The 17,884-nt window shown below is 43.1% G+C and overlaps 2 protein-coding genes across 3 annotated transcripts; one reads left to right on the top strand and one right to left on the bottom strand.

Annotated features, from left to right (window-relative positions):
- The first annotated feature begins 501 nt into the window (after positions 1 to 501).
- On the top strand, positions 502 to 8,405 carry LOC129753359 (uncharacterized protein K02A2.6-like). The gene is made up of 2 exons (XM_055749180.1): positions 502 to 4,751; positions 8,246 to 8,405. Exons 1-2 carry the CDS (start codon positions 502 to 504, stop codon positions 8,403 to 8,405), a joined length of 4,410 nt encoding a protein of 1,469 aa, XP_055605155.1.
- A 1,527-nt stretch (positions 8,406 to 9,932) lies between these two features.
- Positions 9,933 to 17,284, bottom strand: LOC129755944 (CLK4-associating serine/arginine rich protein-like). 2 transcript variants are annotated; one of them, XM_055752661.1, is made up of 8 exons: positions 16,885 to 17,284; positions 15,786 to 15,883; positions 15,297 to 15,499; positions 12,267 to 13,719; positions 11,787 to 12,060; positions 11,138 to 11,222; positions 10,959 to 11,064; positions 9,933 to 10,831 (listed from the first exon to the last, which is right to left on the bottom strand). In XM_055752661.1, exons 1-8 carry the CDS (start codon positions 16,885 to 16,887, stop codon positions 10,111 to 10,113), a joined length of 2,943 nt encoding a protein of 980 aa, XP_055608636.1. In that variant the 5' UTR covers positions 16,888 to 17,284; the 3' UTR covers positions 9,933 to 10,110. The 2 variants fall into 2 exon arrangements, with proteins under 2 accessions (XP_055608636.1, XP_055608635.1); XM_055752660.1 differs by having other exon boundaries at positions 16,903 to 17,282.
- Positions 17,285 to 17,884: the final 600 nt, after the last annotated feature.

The following is a 17,884-nucleotide window of genomic DNA, read 5'->3' on the forward strand; positions in this document are numbered from 1 at the left end:
GGGCAGTCAAAAAAAGGGATTGCAAAGTCAAATTTAATTTAAATATTTCGTTTTCATATAAGAAGAAAGTCAATCTGGGAAGCCAGTCAGCTCAGCAAAAAGCCTAAACAGCGAACTGTTCCTATTTAATTATAGTTCAGGTAAGTTAATTGTTGGGAGGACACCCCTACACAACCTTATCACCATCATCATTATCAGTGGGCTCATCGTCTGACACATTCTGTCAGAGCGACTGACGTCTACTACCCAAGAACACCAATTGTGCAAGTCACTCTAATTTACCACTCTTATCAAGAACCACACCGTTTATTCTCTTTTAGTTTTTACAATCGTGTAATAAAGTTTTAATATGTTAGTTGTATAAATCATCGGCCTATTTATTACAACAAAGTGGCGACGAGTTGGTTCAGTACCGATTTCGCGAATAACAGTTGTCCGTCGCGTTAAAATCGGCTTTTTGATCGACACAATCACCGCGTGTGAGAAGTTGAGGTTACCATCATGCCGGATCCAGCTGTAAATCAAGCAGTAGGGGGACTCGCACAGCAACCATCATCCAACCAGATGCTGATGCAGATCCTTCAACAGCAACAACAGCTTATGGCACAGCTTACTCAGCAGGTCTCAGCTACCCAGCAGGCCATTCACAAGCTGTCGAGGGACGAAACGGTTTTGGACTCCCTTTCCAACAACCTTACCGAATTCGTCTATGATCCGGAGCAAGGCAGTACTTTCGACTCCTGGTATGCACGTTATGCAGATTTGTTCGACAAGGATGCCGAAAAACTGGACGACGCTGCGAAAGTCCGGTTACTGATGAGGAAGCTGAATCCACAAGCACATGAGCGGTTCACCAGTTTTATACTTCCGAAGCTGTCCAAGGAGTTATCGTTTAGTGAAACAATTGGGAAGTTAAAAACGATCTTCGGATCCCCAGTGTCCGCGTTTCATCGCCGTTATCTGTGCTTGCAGACGACAAAAGACGATTCCGATGATCTAGTGTCCTATTCGTGCAAAGTCAATAAAGCGTGTGTGGACTTCAAGTTGAAAGATATGTCAGAGGAACAGTTCAAGTGCCTCATTTTCGTGAGTGGTCTCAAGTCAGCACGAGACTCGGACATTCGTATGAGGTTGATAACAAAGTTGAACGAAACTAAGGACGTTTCTCTGGAACAAGTGGTGGAAGATTGCAAGAATTTACTGAACTTGAAACAAGACAACAGTCTTGTTGAGAAACAGCAATCATTCAGTGCAGTGAATGCCATTCATAAAGAGCGGCATCCCAAACCAAATCATAAACATTGGGCGGGAAAGTCAGTAAATTCTACCAATCTACCAAAAACTCCGTGTTGGGCGTGCGGTGCTATGCACTTTTCTGTGGACTGTACATACCGTGAACATCAGTGTCGTGAGTGTAAAAAGAAAGGCCATAAGGAAGTATATTGCGCCTGTTTTACGTCTGGCGGTAGCAGCAGCAGTAACAAGAAGAAAAAGAAGAAGAGTAGCAGAGAAGTGAAGATAGTGTCCGTGAACAATATCACTCAGAGCAGGAAGTACTCCGAAATCGAAATCAACCAGGTTCCGGTACGATTGCAGATCGATTCAGCGTCGGACATCACTATCATTTCTGACCAGTGTTGGCGAAAAATCGGTGAACCACAAGGAACAATTCCTTCCTGCAACGCCAAATCTGCATCTGGGGGATCACTTCATTTGGCCCGAGAGTTTTGGTGTGATGTGAAGATCGGTAGCAAAACAAAACGTGGATTGTGTCGTGTTGCTCCACCAGACCTGAAGCTTAACATCTTAGGCTCTGACTGGATCGAGCTCTTCGGATTATGGGACGTTCCCATCAGCTCATTCTGCAACAAAATCAACAACCAATCGCCTCATCCGGATTCATCCCTGCAAGCTAAGTTCCCGAAAGTATTTTCGTCGGAAATGGGTCTCTGTTCAAAGACCAAGGTTCGCCTAACACTCAAGGGTGAACCGAAACCAGTTTACCGGCCCAAGCGTCCGGTGGCCTACAGCGTGCAAGGTGCAGTAGAAGATGAGCTTCAGCGGTTGCAGAATTTGGGCATTCTCGAATCAGTGGACCATTCAGATTGGGCAGCACCCATCGTCGTGGTTCGGAAACCGAACGGGAGAGTCCGCATTTGCGCTGACTTTTCGACTGGCCTCAATGAGGCGTTGGAGTCAAACCAGTGTCCACTTCCCCTACCAGAAGACATCTTTACAAAGATGGCAGGATGTAAGGTCTTCAGTCATATTGACCTATCCGATGCCTATCTCCAAGTGGAAGTGGACCCCCGAGATCAACATCTGCTGACAGTCAACACCCACAAGGGCTTATTTCGCTACACTCGCCTCACACCCGGCATCAAATCAGCTCCGGGTGCATTCCAGCAGATCATGGATGCAGTTCTGAGTGGCATCGGTAGAGCCTGTGGTTATTTGGATGACGTGCTGGTGGGTGGTCACACGAAGGAGGAGCATGACCGCAATTTGCATCAAGTGCTTCAGCGTCTGGAGGAGTATGGTTTTACGATTCGGATGGAGAAGTGCAAATTCCACATGCAGCAAGTGGAATACTTGGGCCAGGTTTTAGATGGTGAAGGAATAAGACCCGATCCGGAAAAGACTTCAGCCATTTCCACCATGCCACCACCTCGGGACGTCTCGTCATTGCGGTCGTATTTAGGAGCTGTAAACTACTACGCAAAGTACATTCCCGAAATGCGTAAGCTCCGGTACCCGATGGACCAGCTTTTGAAAACTGGTGCCAAATGGAACTGGTCAGAAGCGTGTCAGCGATCGTTCCATCGGTTCTGTGAAATCCTGCAGTCACCATTGGCGCTTACTCACTACAATCCAAAAATGGAAATCATAGTATCAGCAGACGCGTCAAACTACGGAATCGGCGCGCGAATTGCCCACAAGTTGCCTGATGGGTCAGTGAAACCGGTATCCTATGCGTCACGAAGCTTGACGCCAGCCGAGGCGAACTACAGCCAGATTGAGAAGGAGGGTCTGGCGCTAATATTTGCAGTAACTCGGTTCCATAGGATGATTTTTGGTCGGAATTTCGTTTTGGAGACGGATCACAAGCCGTTGCTGGCGATTTTCGGGTCTAAGACTGGCATCCCGGTTTATACAGCAAACAGGCTTCAGCGGTGGGCGTTAACTCTACTACTGTATGACTTCAGCATCAAATATGTCAACACAAATAGTTTTGGTTATGCTGACATTTTGTCGAGACTGATTAACACCCACGTCCGCCCCAACGAGGAGTACGTCATCGCATCGATTGAGCTAGAAGACACCATGCAAGACATCGTCAAGCAGTCTGTCGTGGGTCTTCCGGTCACTTTCAAGATGATCCAAGCCGGAACACAGTCGGATGCGATTTTGAAGCAGGTTAAGCAGTTCGTCGATACAGTTTGGCCAACCGATCGGTCGAAATTCAGCGACTCCCAGCTGCAGCAGTTCCATCAACGCCGGGACAGTCTATCAATAGTGTCCGATTGTCTCGTCTACGGAGAGCGATTGGTCATTCCTGCAAAATTTCGAGATCGGATTCTGCGTGTTCTACACAAGGGCCACCCAGGAGTGGAGAGAATGCGGTCCATAGCACGTAGCTACGTCTATTGGCCCGGGATCGACGAGCAAATCAGCCAGCGTGTCCGAGCGTGTGTGGAATGTTCGAGAGCCGCCAAGACCAACACAAAAACTAATTTGGAATCTTGGCCTGTACCAGAAAAACCATGGCAACGACTACACGCCGATTATGCTGGGCCAGTCGACGGCAATTACTACCTGATTGTTGTTGACGCTTTCAGCAAATGGCCAGAAGTCATCTCCACCAAGCGCATCACAGCATCTGCAACGGTGGCCATGTTCCGCGAGATCTTCGCCAGAAACGGGATGCCCGAAACTTTGGTTACCGACAATGGCACACAGTTCGCGAGCGAGGAATTTGAAACGTTCTGCAGCAACCAAGGAATCCTTCACCTTAGAACACCGCCGTACCATCCGCAGTCGAACGGTCTCGCAGAGAGATTTGTCGACACATTCAAGCGAGGACTTCGGAAAATAACGACGGGGGGAGAGCCTCTCCGCGAAGCAATCGACACTTTCCTTTTGTGCTACCGCTCCACTCCTTGTCGTTGCGCACCTGATGGGAAGTCTCCAGCAGAGCTGTTATTGGGCAGACGATTACGAACAGCATTGGACCTACTGAAACCACCAACCTCGTTCTATAAGCAACCCGAATCGAAGCAGGAAATCCAGTTCAATCGAAAGCATGGCACGAAAGCGTTGAACTACGATGTCAAGGATCTGGTTTGGACTAAAGTACACCGAAACAACACCTGGTCCTGGGAGCCTGGTCAAATCCTTGAACGTATAGGCCGGGTTATCTACAATGTATGGTTACCAGAAAAGCGAAATCTTGTGAGGTCCCATACAAACCAACTGAGGAAGCGGTACGAGTCCGAACAACCAACATCACCAGTACAACAGCAGTCGACGCAAATTCCGCTAAGCATCCTATTGGATTCGTGTGGTCTTAGTCAGCCATCAGCCACACCAGCCGAACAAGCGACAGGTGGGCCATCGCAGTTACCGTTACTCAACCAGCTAATACCTACCGAGGTCCCTCGCCGAGCGCCTTCCAAGCCCCCAAGAGCTACTACTCAGCAACAATCGAGCCAGCTTCGCCAATCTTCTAGAGTAAGAAGAACACCCGTGAGGTATGAGCCGTATCATCTCTTCTAAGAGGGGGAGGTGTTGGGAGGACACCCCTACACAACCTTATCACCATCATCATTATCAGTGGGCTCATCGTCTGACACATTCTGTCAGAGCGACTGACGTCTACTACCCAAGAACACCAATTGTGCAAGTCACTCTAATTTACCACTCTTATCAAGAACCACACCGTTTATTCTCTTTTAGTTTTTACAATCGTGTAATAAAGTTTTAATATGTTAGTTGTATAAATCATCGGCCTATTTATTACAACATTAATGTACTATTTTTCTTATGATTGACAGACAATCTTCAATAAATTAACTATTTTAGAGCCATTATGAGGACTTTGGAAGAGGCACTGATTATGGCGGTAGTGCAGTTTCCAGAGTTAAGCACCAGCAACAACAATCGAATGAAAAAAAAATTAAGATTTGTAAAAGCAGTTAAAACCAGTAGCTGTGAAAGCGATGTTGAAGATTATTTGAAATTATATGTGCAAACCATAATTGTCTGCGTGTTTTGTTGATTGCTAATATCGCTACTAATGGGCAGTTAATTGCAGGATGTCGATTCAGATTTACCGGCCATCGTTTATTCAGAGTAATGTTCTAGTTTCGACCAAGTTCTAGTTTCGACCAAGTTCTAGTTTCGTCCAAGTTATATCATATTTTAATCATAATTTTTCTCGCTACATACATGAAGCGAATCATAAAATCCAAATCATTCAAGACCACAATAATTTACATATAAAATTCGGATCCCAGATTTTTTCCAAATCCGGGCCGGGCAAATCCGGGCTATCCAAAAACCTGCAAAATTCAAGAATCTTTCCTTCGAAACCAAGAAAAAAACACTTGTAACTTTATTTTACCTTAACAAATCAATAGATTTTAAATTGTATCTGCTACCCGTTTTCCAAAAATTCGTAAACGTTTATTTTGAAAAAAAAAAATAATAAAAAGACTTTGGTTTTGAGTTTTCTATTGATTTGTTTTTTAAATTTCAAATACATTCCGGCCAAATCTGTGCATTTTTTAACAAATTTTGGGTATCCGGGCCAGCCGGGTCTTTTGAATATTTTATATTCGGATAAAACCAGGTGTTCTGGCAAGCTTATCAAATAGTGTGTTACAGATCTTCAACCGGTTATCAAGTTGCTTCTCATCGCATAATTGTTCAACCAATTGGCCGTTGTATACCCTTATCTCTATCAAAAGATTTTACTGGTGTTACTCGTACAGCTTAAAAACTCCAATAGTCATTTCAAACTTAACAACATCCCTGATCTGGAATATACGAACTAAGATTAAAAATCCTGGATGTTTAGGAAAATGTGTGGATTTAACCGTATTACTGTCACGCAGGGGTTGACAAAAAAACAATTTTATTTTGGTTGGTTGCAGCGCTATGGGAAACTTTTTGCATTCTGTGAACAATATCAGCAGGCTGATATTTCTAGGAATTATTTTTATTTTCTTTCATTTTCACTTCGGTCACCATGAAAACGATGATCTCAAATGTTCATTTTCAGTGAAAACAGTATACGAATGAGTGTGGAGAAAACTGAAAAAAGAAATTTCGAATTTGAATAGAGTATGAATTTCATGAACGCACCTCTAGTTTGTTTATCATAAACCGCGAAAAAAAACAGGGTGACTGAGGTGTTATTTCAAAATTCGGCGTTGTCAGGTAAATGAAAACGAAATTTTTCAAGACTGTGTATAAGTGCATGAGCACAGCCTACCCCTTGATGTAGTATCATAGGGTGAAACCAAGGTGCACATCTGGCACACGAAGCCCAAGGTGGTTTTAGTGGGACGAACCCACACACCGCAGCAAACACCCGGCTGTTATGGTTTGAAGTCAAATTTCCATCTTGTAAAAAAAAAAAAAAAAAAGCGCATCGAAAGTCATAGATTCATCGGCCTGGATTATGCCGAACTGCCATGGTCCAAAGAGTAGCAAGAGACGTCTTCTTGCGAGTGTAGCACTGTCGAAACTATGTAGGATAGGTAGAGCGCAACAGATCCAAGTCACGGAGCACACATCGGCTAATAGCCATACGAGTTTCCTGTGCATACAGGACCATATCACACCCATATCATGCCCATCGACAAACTCTGGCAAGAGCTGTTAGTGGAGTGCGCAAAATTCAACGAGCAGCGTCAATTCTCAAGTGGCAGGAGCAATGGGACGCATCGAACAACGCAAGATGGACGCATATGCTAATCTCGCGACTTTCAGTCTGGGTAAAACGGAAGTATAGAGAGGTCAACTTCTACCTGACGCAGTTCCTTTCGGGTCAGGTAGAAGTCGTGGCGTGCTATAGTCGACGAAATCTCGCAAATCATGCGCGATCTAATAAGAATTAGGAAAGATGATGAACGGATAGAGCGAGATAGTCAACCAAACTTGACCAAACTTGAGCCTCGTATGACACCACAATTCAAAAGCAACGCGATCTTAGGGCGCGGTATTCAGCTACGATCTTTTCTGCAGCGAAAGGAAGCGGAGATACCATTTGGGGTGGTCATCACGGGATTCTAGCTTGGTAGTTTCGCAATCGGTCATGCCTTGGAAGTTAGAAACGCTACGGGAGTGGATACTGACGGGTGCGAATTGCTATGAAAGCGTTACCTAACCGGTACACGTCTCGGGGTCTTCCGTATCAGTCTGAAGTTGGCGAATAGGAGAAAGAAGATTAAAAAGAAGGACCAAAATTGAGAAAGAGGAAAACGAGGGTGAGATGTATAAGTGTTTCTAATTTAATGATTAATGGCATTTCGGTGAAGTATACATTCTAATAGGAAGAATTTCAAATGAAAGTAATGAAAATTATAGACGGATAGATTAGATTAGGAAGCATGAAAGGTGTTGAAAATGAGCCAAGAGCGTGCACCTTTCATGCTTCCTAATCTAATCTATCCGTCTATAATTTTCATTACTTTCATTTGAAATTCTTCCTGTTAGAATGTATACTTCACCGAAATGCCATTAATCATTAAATTAGAATCATAAACCAGCGGTGATAATCTGTTTACACAAAATCGATGTATAAGTGTATGAGCACAGCCTATCCCTTGATGTAGTATCATAGGGTGAAACCAAGGGGCACATCTGGCACCGAAGCCCAAGGTGGTTTTAGTGAGACGAACCCATTCACGGCAGCAATCACCCGGCTGTTATGGTTTGAGTCAAATTTTCATCTTGTAAAAAAAACTCTTGCCCAACAAGGCAAGCTGGCTCAACTTGAAGCTAGCCGCCTCAAGCTAGAGATATTGGGACTGAGCGAAGGCCTTTGGGATACACTGGTTAACACAAGACACAATCTGGGCAGGCCCTGCTATATTCTGACAACAGTTGGTTTGATGTTGAGCCCGCAAGCCCTTGCCGCCCTGCATAAGATGGGATTCGATAAACGTATAATCGTAGCTAGATTAGAAACATCATAATGGTCCTGTGTTACCCGTCAATTGACGTTGCTTATTTGCAGGAGACAGCAGTTCAACAGTCAACTGCACAGCGTGGTTGAGAAAATTCTGAAGGGTGATATTCAAATCCACTTGAGCGACTTTAACGCAGAGAAGATCTTGATTGCATCAATGGGCATCAAGATCATGGACAAAGGAGCTAAAACGGAGAACTGTTTGTAGAACTTTGTGGCAATATCAAGCCTTCCTTATGTCCGCAACAAAAGTAGCGCAGAAATTGAATCTGATCATCACTTCGTTCTTGGTGAGATAAGACTAAGAATTGCGCGAGAAGAAAGCTAAACGTCGATGCGACATCCGCCGTTTGGAGAATCCAGAAATGATAAGGGCATACGTTGGGCAGCTTGAACAGTCGAAGAACATTGTTGTAGAGTCTCGGTAAAATGTGTGAAAGAAGAAGTGAATGGATGTCGGATGATCATTGGAGGATGGTCGACTGTCAGAGAAAGGCACAAGTCGGAATTAAGCAGGCATGTATCGGGTTAGCCAAAGCCTTCGGTACTACCTAGAAAAGGTTGTTAAATGAGCTTGCGGAAGAGTATGGGAAGGCTGGACAAATTGCCAAGCCGAAGAGGGATAAATTGCCGCCGTCAACGGAAATATCCGATCACTGTATGAGATTGAAGGCCGATTTAGTGGTGCAAGGACTAATGCTAGAATGATGATGAACGACCTAGAATTTCAAACAACTCTTCCTTTTCAAGAATCGCGGTATCCAACAGAATCCACAACCCGAGGAAGCGCCCTCGCTGGCTGGAATAAAAACGGCATCGTTGTACCATATTTTTGCTGATATCTGGAATACTTCAACATATCTGGGCGCTTGTCCGGCAATAACAAAATCACGATCGATGGCGACGAGCTGGAGATAGTCGAAGACTTTGTCTATATCGGTTCACTGGCGACCGCAGACAATGATACCAGCCATGAGATTCGATGGCAAATGATCAGTGGAATCGTGCCTACATGACGCTCATTTGACTGGTTGTTCTCTACGTGCACGAGACGTGGATATTGCTCGAGGAGGACCTGCGCACACTCGGAGTATTCGATCATCTTTGGCGGTGTACAGTCGCTATAAATCCGGTATGAACGAAGCGAGCAGGGACACAACAAGCGAGGTGCCAAGTGAAGCGTGATCTGTCGGATGCCCGAGAACGGTTGCCATCGACCGAGCGAGTTTTAAGAATTATGTTCATCAAGTTATGTCATGAGACAAAAACCATGAAAAAAATACAATTATTTGATATCCATTGCCGATTGGATGCAGGGTATCTTTGTGACGGTCCCGAGTTTAGAAACTGGTGACATAACGTTGGTCTGTAAAACCCTCAAAGTACTCGGCAAAGTGATTGACGCTTCACTCCGATGGCATCAAGCTGGAATTGCGATGGATTCCGAACACATCACAACGATACGACGGTGACTTGTCCGATCCAATTTCGGGTACTGCTGGAGTGAGACAGTGTAAAGAACGAATTCCGTGTCCAAGGTGTCAAACTTGTCCAAGCTCGCTGCGAAGTAGAAAAAATCTGCAACACAATCCGGGGAGGTTTGTCTGATCGTGGCGATCCAGGCTTTGGGAAGGCTGCACAGCCATTTCATAAACTTTTGCTCGAGAGGAGATAATATTAAGTGTAATAGCTCGAGGGTATTTGGGACTTCGGATCGAAACAGGTAAACTTCTGATTTCACTGAAAAATAACGAAATTTTATATTGTTGATTACCCACTGTGCACAATCTAAAATTGTTGTATAAAGTTTAACGGGTAGTTGGAAACGACCAATATGGCAGAAAGAAGGTTTGAGTAATAGATTGTAAAACGATCAATAGTGAAATCGGAAACCTTTAGTTGGCGCACTTATATCAATAGTCAACCAGTTTTTTCACCGGTTTCGGTGATCTATCTCTACGGGTAGCACTCCCTGAGGCTCCTCCTCCCGTATAACCCCGAGACCGAGATCTACTCGATCGCCTTGGACGTGAGCGCGATCGGCGTCGTTCTCGGGAGGCAGATCGTGATCTTCGCCTGTAGTGGCGGCTACTCTCACCTCCGCCACCACGATCGTAGTCCCGCGTAGACCTTCCACTTGCGTAGCGGCCACGCTCTCTTTCCCGGGATCTGGAGCGGGAGCGATGTCGATATCTCGACCCGTGTGGTGGAGAACGCCTTCGCGTGGAACGGTCATCGTACCTTCGACTTCCCGTTGAAGCCGACGTAGATGCACCGTACCCAGCGACAGTCGAAGATCGCGAACGGCTGCGACTCCGAGAAGCAACCTGCCGTCGAGTAGTTCTCGCAACACTGGGTGATCGAGAAGCCTCGGCTCGAGTTATGCGGCGAAGTACTGGTTTCCGCTCAATGACTGCGGCTGTACTGTAGCTAGATTTACTTGAACCGGTCGGTTTGCTAGATGAAGGGGGATTAGGAGGAAGTTGTGGTGACTCTTTGGGTGCAGGCGAATCTTCTTTGATTGTCGATAGACGTGAAGTTTCGCGACGTTCTTCGTCTGAACTATCCACGGGTGATTTGGATGGGCTTTTGTCACTTTCTGGAGTTCCGTACTTGTGCCGAAGTTCGCGTTGCCTGTAAAGAGAAAATAGATAGTTTCTATTATAAGTATGAGTTTTTTTTATTTTAAACTAGGTGGTATTTGAGAGCAAGTATATTTTTGGGAATAAGGTTTAAGTTTGTAAAAAGTCCAAAAAATTACCGTCGTCGCAAACGCAATGCCAATTCCCTCATCTCATCTTCTCGCTCTTGCTGTTGTTGAATTTGACGTTCAACTTTTTCAATCTCGGCCTTTTTGTCGGCTTTAACTGTGGAAGTAAAAATTAAAAAAAAAACATGAAAGTTAGATTCAAACTTACAATTTGTAGATTTATAACTTACATTGCTTGTTCAGAAGTATCTGCATTTTTCGCTTCAGACGATCTCTCGGGTTAAGAGACTTCGATGCAGCGGCAGCAGCCAAACTCTGGAATCACAAGTTTCGAATAATATCGGAAATATTAGCGTTAAAGGATTTTACTAAGGTGATGCCTTTTGGATCCCAGAGTGTGCTCAAAGATGATCCACGAACTTATTTGGAGATAAGCCAAAAATGGTAAATCAATTTCTGAAACAATTCAGTGTATGACCCTTGGCGGATTGTTATCCACAACTTGCCTCGTTAGCAATCGAAAGAACTATCTTTACTTTTTAAAAGAAAGCTAAAATAGTTTTGAATAATTTTTAAATAATTGTTCATTGCTTTGAACCATTTTAAGCGTTCCAAAAAAGGAATTTTGGTTTTTCATGAAAATTTCACTTTTATCACTGCCGCAACAGTTCCATTCATACTCTTAACAACCCATCCAGAAACACAATCGAAACTGTTTTTTTTACAATTCACGAATGGTTTCGTAGAGTCAAACTTCCGAAACCTGACATGCGAATAGCTGAACTGATTTTGTTTTTCATTTTTCGACATCGTGTTGGTGGTAAAACATAGTAGGGACAATCGGATGATGCTTATGATAGTTGTATTATTCTTACTGACTTTGGAGTCGGTTGTGCCTGATGAGGCGGCTAAACTACCCCCGATGCCACCACTAGTAGGAGTAGTAGTAGCAGCAGCGGCAGCAGAACTGCCTGGGCCGATCGATTGGGATGATTTACTGGTGACCTGCCGGCTGGACGAAGACGACGGCAACGTGGGACCACTTCCGAACGATTCCAAACGCTCCTGTTTAATAGTTATTCCACCGACGAAGGGTATCAAACCACCCGCAATTGTACTGCTACTATTGCCACCTGGTTCTGATGATTGCAAACTGAAACATGAAAAATTAGGGTTATTATTTTTTTCACAAGAGTAAAGACACAAAATTTGACTGTTGAACTTGTGTTAATCAACAATTTTATGATATAGAGTGTGCTATTGATAGATCTGAAAATCTAACCATTATCACAAGTTCGAACAAAGTAAGGCCAAACATAAGAATACTAGAACTGAACACGTTTTACACTCTTGACTCACATCGTTGATGATTCCATAGTTGCCATTTCAGATATGCTAATCTTTTTGTCCTCTTCGTCCGAGCTATCAGAACTAAGATTGCTATCAGTCGAGCTTTGGTCATCTCTTTTGCGCCCGTAATATCTGCGAATCGGAACCTCCGGTTCAGGCTCGACAAGTATAGGCACTTTAGGAGAGGTTGCTTCCTTCTTTACCGTTTCTGTTTTGGACCCAATTGGCGGAATCGATGGAGGCGGTGGTGGAGGTACAGAAAGAAGTGGATGTTCAGGTATTTTCTCCAGAGGTTCAGTTTTGACTTTTGAAATATTGGTTACCGGAAGAGTAATTTTCTTCGATTTCGAACGGCTGCGACTTCTAGTGGTAACTCTGGATTCAGGACTTTTAACTTTCTTTTCAGGTCTTTTTGGTGGCGAAGCGGACGAAGATGAAGAACGTGGCTTTCGACGCCTGGATGAATAATCCGGGGATCTTCGGTTTCGGCGTCCTTTGCTTCGAGAAGGAGATCGCGATGATCCTGATCCCGAACGAGAACGTCTACGATATTTGGAGTAGGTTCGTTTGCCACGAGAGCGACTTCGGCTTCTTCTTCTGCGCCACGAACGGGAACCACTTCTACTGCGACTTCGGCTACGATCACTGTAGCTCCTGGACCTGCGCTGGTACTGAACCGGTATTTTGCTTTCCTCTTCTTTGGTTTGAGAGCCTTTCAATTTTTGGAGATTTTGTCTGACTTTGTCCGCATATGATGTACCCGCTTGAGACTGACTATCTTTGTTAAAGCTAATTGATATCTTTGAGTGAGGCTGAAGTTCATCCTCCCCTCCGAACGAGGTAATGTAGGTAATCTTCCCTGAATTAACTGGCGAAGGAGAACGGGAGCTATCATTCGGATCATCGTAGGTCCTGGGAACAAGATCTTCTTTTGCAGCATAGCTTGGGGGACTCATCGTCCTTCCCACAAATTTACGCTCCCGCTGAGCGCGCCTTTCCCGTCTGCTTTTCCTTCCGCTGAACATGATCTTTTCCTGTTCTTCCTCTCGAGCCATTTTCAGAGCTTCTGCTTCATCCGCATCCTTGGTCAGGAATGAATAAAAATCATTGCTCTTCATTCCATAATGCCGTCCACAAGCGTTCATTTCATGCGCTTGTGCCGTTCCGACTTTGTTGATATCGATCGATACATCCATATCCAGATCCGAATCGGAATCACTCTTCATGCACTCGTCGTACCTTCCGGAACCGGTACTCTGCTCGATAGCGCTAATGGTTTGGGTGAACGGAACCACACCGCTCGGATCGGTGGAATCTTCATAGGTGTAACCGATCGCTACCCCCGCTCCAGCCGCTTTCTTTTTGGACGAAGATGCCGCCTTTTGCTCCGCCTCTACTTGTGCACTTACTCCGTACTGTTCTTCCAAATAGAGCTGGTGCAAGAATTTTTCCTCACTGATGCCTGGAAAGGTAAATATCACATGATTATCAAGATTGGTTTGAACATTATAAGGCCTCCATCTGTTCATTCGAACAGAAATTGAATGAAATCAATCATTTATCGAAAGCAACAATTTGAAGGATATTTATAACGGAAGGAGCACACATAACCTTTCGAAAACAATTTTGGGACCATGGGGCTTATTCTTGAGAATCGATGAGCTCTGAAGACCAATAACAGCTCATTCGAACAAAAATTTCGAGACTAGAAAGGTTGTTTAAGCTAGCAAAACGATTTGAAATTTCGTGAGTCACGTCACTCGAGTCGCAGAATAAGCCCCCATACCTAAAAACTTAAACCTGAAACCTGCGAAATTAGACAAGAGATGTGAGGCATGAAAAATGTGTCAGTTCTTCGATCTTATGTTTCAGGTTTCCTTTTTAATCCTCAGGTTTTTTTCTCATCAGAGTTTTCAGGTATCAGTATTCAGCTTTGAGGTCACAGGTTTCAATATTGGTCCTAAAGTCTCAAAACTTAAGTCTCAGGTCTTAGCCGTCAGATCTCAGCCCTCAGGTTTCAGAACACAGGTATCAGGTCTAATGTCTCAAGTCTCATGTTGCAGGTCTGGAATCTCAGGTTGAGTTTTTAGGTGAGGTCTCAGGTCTTAGGTTTTATGCCTCAGATATTAGGTTTAATCTCTCAAATCTCAGAGCAAATTTCATTTAAAACTTTAAAAATGTCTACCTATAAATTTTCCACTGAAAGAACTTTTCTCTTCAAGGCTGTATCAGAAAAAAAAACTTTGATCATCGCATACGAAGCTGACATTCCGCAATAATTATATTTCCTATTTTTTGGGTATTTTTTTGAATTTTGTGTTTTTGGGATTGAACTTCATTCGACAGATCCGTTCAGGAGTACGCAAAAATGTCATGAAACGTTTTAGATTAGTAGGTGGTATTCCGCCCGGGCCTTTAGAAATAGTTTTTAAGCTTTCTTGACAACTTTATTGACAGCCCTACTCAATATTTGTTTAGCATGTTTAGCTGTAGTAAAGATGCTCAAAAGTTTTCTGGTAAAGTGGTTATAGAACCGTTTTTTCATCCGTAAAATCCGTTCCTAAAGTATTAACCGCACCCTTTAGATGGAATCTTTCTCCTCATAGACAAGTTCACTGGAAAATTCTGTGTTTTTGACAAAAAAGTACCTTTTATTCTGCGATTTGACCCTAAAATAATAACATTTTTCACTTTCATTTTCGGAATGGAACTTCATATTCAAGAAACTAAGAATAAGTTTGAATATTGAAGGCCCAAGAAAATTGGAAAGCTAGTTCTATGATCTAGAATGTAGATTAATCTTCATGTTTTGATTTCCTGAATTGACTATTCAAGATTACTTCATATGCAGACGAACTTCACTAGAATGGAAAGCTAACAATGTAGAATGACCACATTTCTTCCTAGTTCGAAAAGGTGTTTCAACTAACAATACCCAAGCAACCCCCCGACATTGAAATACTGTACCGGCCAACGGTAATTTGATCCCAGCGTGAAACCTCAAGATTGTTCAATCACTATGGATTCATAGTTACCCACCGAGAAACTCGTTCTGTGCCAGCACCCGGTACCGTTCGTAGTTCATGGCTCGTTCCTCCACGTCCACCAGATCGTCCTCGGTTCCCGTCGTCGTCGTCGTCTGATCCGGTTTCGGTACGCACGGTGCCGGCGGAATGTAATCCAGATGGGCACGCACATCGAATCGATCGATCAGGTTGTCTTTCTGACCCTGCCATGGCATCCTGCAAACAAGACAATCTTCAAATCTATGCATTTCTGTGTAGCTTCTAATGGTGCACCCCATCATATCGTAAAGATAAGAGTCTTACAGAAACTACCGGGAACCGGTTTGTAACAATTAATCAGAAAACGGGACACAACTAGGGAGGGCTACTTTGGGGGATGCAAAGGCAGCGCGCCTGTGTGTGAACACAAGTGGCCAGTAATGGGTTACAGGACGGGATCACAAGAAGGGAAACAAATGCAATAACAAAAGAAAGCTGGTTTTGCTTTCGCAATATCACTTGCATGATGGCCGGATTCTCTGCAGCTGCCGCCACGCTTTGGTCCAGATGTATTTTGCATTTGCGACTGTGAACTTGAAGAAATTGTGTCGGGTCCGCTTTCTGGACGATTGGCATTATGAAAGAAAGAGGGAGACAAAAATAAGAAAAATTAGATTTGTGTTACTGCACTTCCGGGAGTTTGATTTTACTGCGTTGTCTGGTAGTTTTCAAGGACATTACGAGATAGCGCAGTTTGAAAACAGAAAATTAGAAATTATTTTAGAAACTTAGTAATCTTTTCATCCTGATTTATCAGTAAAATTAAAAATCAAGTAAAACATCTGAATTTACCAACTTTTAAACTAAATTAAGAAATATAAGAAACATATAATCTAAATTTTATGTTTGGAGTTTGCAATCTCAACTTTTATCTTCAAGTTGAAAATCGAGCGTCGAACTTAAAAAATTCAAAGAAAATTCTGAATAGAAGTTCATAAAACCAAAGAGAATACACATAGATCAACTTTTAGAATACAGTTTAACATCAAATTTATTAAAAAAATTAGGGAGGAATGCCTTCTTTGGAGTTAAAATCCCTTTAAGAAACACTATAAAGATCCGTTTGTAATAATGTAGAATTATAATCGAGATGAGAAATTTCAACTTAGGATTCATATTAAATTATAAATTTTATAAAAAAAAATATTAATTAATAAATAAAAATAAATTATTTTATAAATAGAAAACTAACTCGCAGTGAAAATGCATAGAATAATAATTAAAAGGAACTCAGAACTGACCATTTTAAAATAAAATTACAAATCCTATCAAATAATTAACTTGAAATTCACTCAATTCGAATTATTAGAATAAAAACTTAACTAGAATCAGAACTTAAATTGTTCTATTTTTCAAAAAATCAAATCCCAATTTTTTAAGAAAAAAGGATCAAAGCAGCACCCTTAATCTCTAACTTCGTTATGAAAAAAAAGATGAGGTCATCTTTTTTTTGCAAAATGATCCTGTCCCCCGAAATATAAGCAACAGACGCACGCAGTCAAAACAAACCTCCGGACTTCCGGTCGGGAAAGACAATATTGATTAGGAAACAAAACGGCCACCATGTTCTACAAACTCACTATGCGTTCGTAAAAATTCTGCCGCCGCTCTGCCCGCTTCCGGTAGTCGACCAACATCCCTCGGATTTTCTTCTCCTGTTTCCGGGCTTCGTGCCACATTTTCATTTGGCAGGAATTTTCACTGTCGCGACGCGTAAAATTGGGAAACTGAAAACTAAACTTTTTCCTACTTCCCCCTTGATTCCAACCCAAATACCGTCACTTTCTACAAGGTCTAGAACGAGGGAACACTGCCGCACTAGTTTCACCGAGATTGTTCCGGATTAGAGGGTACAATTTTCAAATTTAGCCTGCAGACAAACGCGTCCGCACGGCTCCAGTAAGAACGCGAGTTTATTTTTCTATCCGCCGCGTTCGGATTTTTCCCTCTTCGGCTTGACGACGGCCGAGTCGATGTCAAACTTCGGCTTTTTGCCGGCTGCTGCATAGCGAACACACGCACACAACTAAACCGACTAGATAGGGTTCCCGTTTTGCAAAATGTGTTTTGATTTTCAAACAAACTTCCCTGTAGGAAAAAATAGCAAACGGCAAAAGAAAACAGACGTGGCGTGCGTGAAACGAAAAATTCCACTCCTCCTTGGCTGCATTAGGAAAACAGCAAGGAAAGTAAGTACAGACGTAACATAACAGTACGTATACGTGTCTCACAGAATAAGCAGCGTTATGGACAAATTGACTCAACTAATAAAGCCGTGTGGTATGCTCCGATAATCAGGGCCCTGAACTTTTCAAGGAAACAATGGTATTCCTAAGATCATTGAAAAAGGGAAAGTATATATTGTTTGAAAAGGTTTAGAGAAACGACAACAACGTTATGACCGATGGTTTTCAAGGTCACCTGAAAAACTCCTGGTTGAACAAAAAATCAAATCATATTACCAACCATTGAATCCGTCAAAATCGATATAAATTTTTATGTGGTCGAAAATCGGTCACCTTGTAAAAAAGGCAGGAAAAACAAATCAAATCCTGTTTTTTT

This window comes from Uranotaenia lowii, chromosome 3, assembly GCF_029784155.1.
Source record: "Uranotaenia lowii strain MFRU-FL chromosome 3, ASM2978415v1, whole genome shotgun sequence".
NCBI lineage: Eukaryota > Metazoa > Arthropoda > Insecta > Diptera > Culicidae > Uranotaenia > Uranotaenia lowii.